At 57.4% G+C, this 7313-nt stretch overlaps 2 protein-coding genes across 2 annotated transcripts; one reads left to right on the top strand and one right to left on the bottom strand.

The window, feature by feature from the left end:
* Nucleotides 1–103: 103 nt before the first annotated feature.
* GUITHDRAFT_149565 (hypothetical protein) lies at nucleotides 104–5752 on the bottom strand (the record flags this gene model as incomplete). The annotated part of the gene is made up of 8 exons (XM_005817920.1): nucleotides 104–139; nucleotides 259–672; nucleotides 694–753; nucleotides 1550–1628; nucleotides 1675–2517; nucleotides 2539–2738; nucleotides 2815–3582; nucleotides 3626–5752. Coding segments are annotated over 8 exons (4527 nt in total), but the record flags the coding sequence as incomplete, so codon positions are not given.
* Nucleotides 5753–6384: 632 nt separating this feature from the next.
* Nucleotides 6385–7203, top strand: GUITHDRAFT_149564 (hypothetical protein; the record flags this gene model as incomplete). The annotated part of the gene is made up of 2 exons (XM_005817919.1): nucleotides 6385–6948; nucleotides 7051–7203. Coding segments are annotated over 2 exons (717 nt in total), but the record flags the coding sequence as incomplete, so codon positions are not given.
* Nucleotides 7204–7313: the final 110 nt, after the last annotated feature.

The raw sequence follows: 7313 nt of genomic DNA, 5'->3' as shown, positions 1-7313 counted from the left end.
TAGTCCATGCGGCTGATCGTGCAAGCGCAACGGCTCTCATAAAGGTTTCCTACGGTTAGTCAGCGACCTCCCCTTCCTCTCCTCCTCCTCTCTTATCGCATACCACATCCTCCCCGCTTTTGAGACCAATGCTCCAAACCTGTGAGGTACAAATGAGAACGAACGATGCGACCAGAGGAGAGGAGAGGAGAGGAGAGGAGAGGAGAGGAGAGGAGAGGAGAGGAGAGGAGAGGAGAGGAGAGGAGCAGCGTCGTGTACCGTGTTGGAAGAGTCAGCGAAGGACACGTAGTTGCTGGCTTGAGGAACGGCTTTAAAGCTCACGGCGATGTCATGCGAGATAACCGGAGCTTTGGTCCTGTCGTACACGAGCAGCTTCATCCCCTCCTTTCCGGTCCCCATCACCACCACCCCTAGTGACCCGTCGGGCCCTGCCCGGTCCGGAGGCACCGCGACGGCTTGGAAGGAGCCATCGAGAAGGCGGAAGGGATGGCAGGTGGAGGCGAAGATGATGGAGGGAGAGGCTGAGGAGGGTCGGCGAGGAGGAGGCAAGACAGGAGGCATGTCGGGAGGAGCAGACATCAAGTCGGAGGCAGGTCGAGGTTGCTTCGGCGCCTTGAACTGCAGGGAAGAGCTGAGCCTCTCCTCCTCCTCCTCCTCTTCGAACAGCTGAGCCTGCCGCCTTCGTTAGCTCACCCAGCCCTCACATGCCTTGCTCACCAGCCTCGCCCTCGCCGGATTCGAATTCGACATCTGCTGCAAGGCCAACGTCAGCAATATCTCCTGCTGCTGCAGCAGCAGCCTCCTCCTGCTCCTTTTCTTCTTCTCCTCCTGCTCCTTTTCTTCTTCTCCTCCTGCTCTTCTCCTTCTTCTTCTCCTCGTTCTCGTTCTCTTCTCCTTCTTCTCCTCCTGCTCTTCTCCTTCTTCTTCTCCTCGTTCTCGTTCTCTTCTCCTTCTTCTCCTCCTGCTCTTCTCCTTCTCCTTCTTCTTCTCCTCGTTCTCTTCTCCTTCTTCTTCTCCTCCTGCTCTTCTCCTTCTCCTTCTTCTTCTCCTCGTTCTCGTTCTCTTCTCCTTCTTCTCCTCCTGCTCTTCTCCTTCTCCTTCTTCTTCTCCTCGTTCTCTTCTCCTTCTTCTTCTCCTCCTGCTCTTCTCCTCCTGCTCTTCTCCTTCTCCTTCTTCTTCTCCTCGTTCTCGTTCTCTTCTCCTTCTTCTCCTCCTGCTCTTCTCCTTCTCCTTCTTCTTCTCCTCGTTCTCTTCTCCTTCTTCTTCTCCTCCTGCTCTTCTCCTCCTGCTCTTCTCCTTCTTCTTCTCCTCGTTCTCGTTCTCGTTCTCCTTCTCCTCCTGCTCCCTCATTCTTCGGACATGACTCATCGATACCCCTCATCCCCCCTCATATCCCCAAAAAAGTTCACCCGGGCCTGCCCCAGAGGGGGTTTCGTATCCAGGAACATACAAGCTTTACTTAGCGAGAGAGGTCAAGTCAGAGAGACTAGAGGAGGGAGGAGAGAGGTCAAGTCAGAGAGAGGAGGTCTGAGCAAGGGAGGACGCAAACGGGCTGAGAGGACTGGAAGGGCTGGAGCGGGTCCAGCTCAGGATTCATCTGAAGGAGAATCTTTGCTGTAGTCCGGAACCTGCTCATAGTCAGCTTCATCCTCATCTCCTCCTCCTCCGCCCTACCTCGCTGCAAGTTGTCCAACGCTCTCGCCTGGTAGCGCATGAAAGGAGATCCCGATGCGCAGGCGCTGGTCTTGCTTGACCTCAACCATGTCGGGGTCGGTCATGCGAGTCATGACAGGGGCCGATGGAGGGAAGAGGATGCCGGAGACGTTGGCGGTGCGGGCAGGAGGCTGAAAGCTGTTGAGGGCCCACAGGTGGTACCAGGTGACGTCAACTCCCATCGCCCCAACCAGCGACGTCAAGGAGCTTCGATCCTCCACACAGTACTGACACTTCCCCACCAGCACGTGCACGCAGGCGTCAGCGCAGATGCCTCCTCCGCACTCGCTGTCCTCCATGCAGCTCAAGAGCGCGTGGCTTCCGCCATGGCATACCTTGCTCATGGGGGAGGGGAAGATGCCGTAAGGATCGCTGGCCCCGAAGCAGAGCAAGAAGGTCAAGCTCTCCTCTCCGAAGTTCTGCTTCCACCTGACCACGATTTGGTTCCCCGTGCGCGACTGCTCTAGAGAGCTGAGGTTGCTCGAGGTGAGCTGGGGGCTGACCTCGTAGCGCTGCTCTCCGGGGGCGAGGAGGTCGGAGTTGTCGAAGGTGGAGATGACGATCTCGTTCAAGCAGCCCACGTAGGTGGTGAAGCGCCAGGAGGGAGGGAGGGAGGAGAAGAAGCCCTCCCAGCGCACGCGTAGGGGAACAACCTCGAGCGAGACGCAGGAAGGAGCGCTGAACCATCCGCGAGCCGTGGCGAGCTCAGGCCCCGCATTGAAGCAAGTATCGCTGTTGTCCCTCGCCGACGCGCACACTTTGAACGTCATTCCAGCTGTATCGGGGCCTGGAGTCCAGCTGAACCTGCGGGAGGCTGAGCTGCACCTGGAGGAGATGGAGGGCTGGAAGTTGACTCTAATGTCCTGCTGGTGGTACTGCTGGAGGTCGACGAGGTCGGGGGTGGTGCAGAGACCCTCCGTGTTCGCCTCCCGCCAGTGACAGCGCGAGACGTCAACGGAGGCGCCGCGGGGGAGGCCTGGGTTGCCGGTGATAAAGATCTCAATGTCATCCTCGGGGTTGGGGTCCTGCTGCATGTCAGGCCCTCCTCCTCCTCCTCCTCCTCCTCCTCCTCCTCCTCCTCCTCCTCCTCTCCTTCCTCACCTGAGCCACGAAGAAGAAGCTCGACTCCTGCTGGACTCGCAGACGGACTCGCTGCTGGGGGACCCAGACGAGAGGGGGGGCAGCAAGTTTAATCTTCCAGCAGTGGACGTCGGAGGCCATGTCGCCGTTGCTGTGATCCCTCAGCCACTCGGGCAGGTCGTCGCCGTTGGGGTCGCTCTCTCCCACCCATCGCCCGAAGATTTGACGCGAGTTGTCATAGGCGACCGCACAGATTGTCTGGTCCATGTTGACAACTTTCTGGAAGCAGCTGAAGTTGAAGAGTCCCTCGACCAGAGGAGCCGCGCACTCCTTGTGCACTTCGATCCCATTCCTCGCGCTTACGTCCGGCACGTACCTCACTCGCAGCTCTGCCGTTCCTCCCGCATACTCGACCTTGGCGTCATAGTTGGACGCCACCGTCTTGAACAGGACGCTGCCTCCTGTCTCTTGCGCCTCTGGTGAGATCTGCATTGCGTTGTTTCCCGTCCTCTGAGCGCCATACCCGTTGAACTGACCGCAGGTAGCAAGCGAAGGAGGGAAGGAGAAACTCTGCGAGCTGAAGAAGTCCCAGTTACCCTGTCCCCCATCAGGGAGAAAGTGATAGGCAGAAGAGCTGCTGCAGACTTCCTGGTCGAAGTAGGAAGGATTGACGTCGACGTCCCTCACGAACACTCGGAACTTCCTCTGCTGATATTCAGCGTCACTGATGCTCATCGTCACCGAGTCTGCCGCTCTCAGCACGAGGTCCTTGGACCATCCCTCGCACGCCTGCAGGCCCGTCAGAGAGAGAGAGGAGCAAGGGCTGACTCACCGCAAAGTCATGTCGGTTGGGGATCAGCTGCGCGTTATCATCGTAGGAAGGAGTGAGGGGGGTCGGCACGACGAAGGTGGGCTTGCTCGCCACGATCTTGAGCTTGATGCAGTGAGGAGTGGAGGCGCAGGTCTTGGCGTCCGATGTGCTCAGCACTGACTCTGTGCTGTCCACGTCATAAGCGACGAAGCAGATGACCGAGATGTTCCCTGCCGATCTGAAGTGAAACCTGTTCCCCAGCCAGTCACCCGACGGTGTGTGAGTGTAGAGGTAGGAGGCACTGCCGAACACATTGACGCCCGTGGTCTGCGTGAGCGAAGTCTCGGGGTAGTTCTCGAAGCCTGCCGCATAGCGGACGATGACCTTCTGATCCGAGGAGGTGGTCGTCTGCTGGACTCCCGTGCTGGTGATTGTGAAGTCCTTGACGTACAGGGGGATGGAGCAGGGCTCCCAGAAGTTGCACTCGAAGTAGTTGGAGGCTCCGCAGGTGGTTGCATCCAGGGAGTCGACGAAGCAGGGAGGCTGGTTCTTCAAGCCTGCGTCGCACGCGTACAGTGCGAAGATGTTCTGAACCATGGCACGGGTGACGGAGGAGGCATCGGTGTTGTACTGAAGCGTCAAATTCCCGACGTAAGGCTTGACAGTGACAGGATCAGCACAGGATGCTCGATCGGGATTGTCCACGTCGAGGAAAGGAAAGTCAACAGTATCGATTACATGCTGCGTAAAGAGATGCTTCACGTTTTGCGTTGTAGATGAGCTGAGGACTAGAGAGAAGTTGAAGTCAAGTTTGATCAAGCCTCCCTGCCTCTTGGTCGCATCCCGATCGCCATCGAAGAAGAACTTGCATCCCGTCACTGCCGTTGTCTTGGGATCGAGCGGCCATACCCCCTGGTTCGGGTTGTCGTTGTCGATGCAGTCGACTCGGGCGTTGCAGATATCGACGGAACCAGCCTTCTTGTTGCCGTTCTGCCGCATCTCCTGCTTGAGCATCGGCGAGTACTGCGACATTTGGTGCCCATCGTAGTCGTACGAGAGCATGCGGAAGGCCCGGTGAGGCGCGTTGTAAGTTGAAGAGGAGGCTGCAAAGGTGTATCTGTAGGCCGAGCTGGAGCGGGTGAAGGGAGTGATGGCGATCTCGATGAAGGGGGGGAAGGGAACGACAGGAGAGAAGTAGTTGCTCAGCCCCTTGGAGCACGAGTATGACCCAGACCCGACTGAGCACAGAGGTACGAACGTCTCCAAGGCCGGAGAAAAGCTGACCAGAGTGTTCTCGTAACCAGCGCTTGGCTGACTGAAGGGGAAGAGAAGTCGGGACTTGAAGCTCACCCAGTAGTCCCCAGTGATGCCTACAGTCTGACTTTGAACCGGATCTTGACTGAGAAACATTTTTCGCCCTTCACTGCAGGGGTTAGCCATACATGTGTCCATGTTGGCCTGACATTGCTTGAGGAGCAGGCCCGTCTGAGAACGGATGAGCGAGTCGTACTGAGCACGAGGAGCTAACCACGCCACGAGCCCCACAGCGTCTTGATCCACCCGCACGGTGTGGGTCATCTTCCCCGACAAGACTTCTTTCCCCGCGGGCATCCAGTTGCGGTCAACCGTGGAAGTTGGTCTCGCCTGCGTGTAGTGGTTTGTGACGATGAACCTGTTGGCCTTCCCGAGCTGTGACGGGCTCACATTCACTCGGCTGTAGTTGGTGCTCACGTTCACAGATTGATAGTTCACGTCATGCCCGCACTGCGCTCCTGACACGTAGTACTTGGATCGCAGGACGCCAGAGCTCGAGGCGTCGGGGATGAGCTGAGCGACACACAGCACGCCGAAGAGCTCAGCTTCATGGCAGCCGTTGGTAGGGTCAGGACAGATGTTGTTGTTGGCTGAAGGCTTGCACACCACTTGCTCAAACGGTGCAGTCACAGAGCACTCCAGCCCGTCTTGGATGGTGAAGGCTGTGCTTAGCGTTAGCTGGACCGTCCTGGAGTTGGGATCGCGCGCGAAGTTCCGATCGATCGCCCAGCTCAGGTGACCACCCAGCAAGCTCTGCATGGGAATGTTGGATTGGGCATTTACCAACTCTAAGACGATCGCGACGAAGATTGTCCAGAAGGTTCTTCTAACCATCTCTTCTCTTCTCTTCTCTGCCCTTGTATGCTAACTCTGGTAACGTCCTCTCTCCTCTCTCCTCTCTCCTCTCTCCTCTCCTCTCTTCACTTCTGCCGCATCGATTCGTTTCCTTTCACTTTCCCCATGCCATCTCCGTGCCCCTTGAGGTCAAGCGACCACCCTACTCCTACCCCATGAGCTCTTTCACACCCCTACCCTCGTATTCCTCCTTTTCTACCACAAATGGACCCCTTCTAGATAGCACCGGGTATGACCCCCCACCCCTCACCATCCGGATACGAGGAGGGATGAGGGCCTCCATGGATACGAGGAGGGATGAGGGGATGTCGAGGAATTGAGGGTATGAGGGAGATGAGTGTTTACTTTAGGCAGGGGTAGTTTTTACTGTTATTTGTAGGGGTAGGGGTAGTGGACTCGGAAGTAACGCTAGTCAACAGGGGAGGAGAGAAGAGAGAGAGAGAGAGAGAGGAGGAGAGGAGAGGAGAGGAGAGGAGAGGAGAGGAGAGGAGAGGAGAGGAGAGGAGAGCAGAGCAGAGCAGAGCAGAGCAGAGCAGAGCAGAGCAGAGCAGAGCAGAGAGAGAGGAGAGGGAGAGGGTGTGGCTGATCCTTTCATGTCTTAGTGACGCACGATGGCGGCTAGTATCATCATCAAGAACCTCAGAAGACGAGCAGCCGAGCAAGGAGAGGAGGAAGCGGTCCAAGGCTTCAAGGACGTGGAATTGACGCGATCGGATGCACCCAACAAGCGCGTGCGGGAAGGGATGGTGGAGAAGAAGTTTCTGTCGTCTAGCGGGCTTGTGTCATGGCAGGCACGATACGCCATCTTGTCCGAGTCTTTCCTGGTGCTCGCAGACCCCGAGGAGCGGGAAGCTGTTATCGACATGATCCCCCTGATTGACGTGCTCCGAGTCAGCACCAGAGCCAGACGGACTAGAGCCTGCTCGAGCCTGAGCAGCTTCGACAAGGACAAGGACAAGGACAAGGAGGAAGAGGAGGAGGAAACGATGATCATTAGGACGATACCCGGAGGACGGAACTGCGGGAGGAACTACACGTTCCGAATGCCTGAGGGCAACTTGTGGGAGTGGTACGATGAGGTGGAGGAGAAGATAGAGTTGGCGAAGCGATGGCACGAGAAAATGCGAATCATGGAAGAGATCGGGCCGAGCTTGCTCAACCGAACGCGACACAAGGTGATGAGGAGGAGGAGGGCCGAGGTGAGGGGGGGATGAGAGGAAGGGATAGAGGACGAGATAGAGGAGACAAGAGCGAGGAAGAAGGTAAAGGTACAGCAGGTGCTGAGCATGTACGAGGGAACGAGCTTCCAGACACTCGTCGCTCTCCTCATCCTCGCGAGCTTCGCGGTGGATCTCGGCGAGGCAGAGGTTCTGCCGCAGGATGGCTCGAAGCAAGATGTGCTGTTCCAGAACCTCGGGATCTTCTTCACGGTCTGATGCCTCCCTGTCTGCCTTGCGATCACCACGTCATCTCTTCTCTCTTCTCTCTCATCGTCTGTTCTTCCCTTCATTGACTTGCTTCCGCTGTTGATGCAGGCGGC

This window comes from Guillardia theta, assembly GCF_000315625.1.
Source record: "Guillardia theta CCMP2712 unplaced genomic scaffold GUITHscaffold_455, whole genome shotgun sequence".
NCBI lineage: Eukaryota > Cryptophyceae > Pyrenomonadales > Geminigeraceae > Guillardia > Guillardia theta.
The sequence above is the reverse complement of the archived record's forward strand: the minus strand, read 5'-3'. Positions and strand labels throughout refer to the sequence as shown.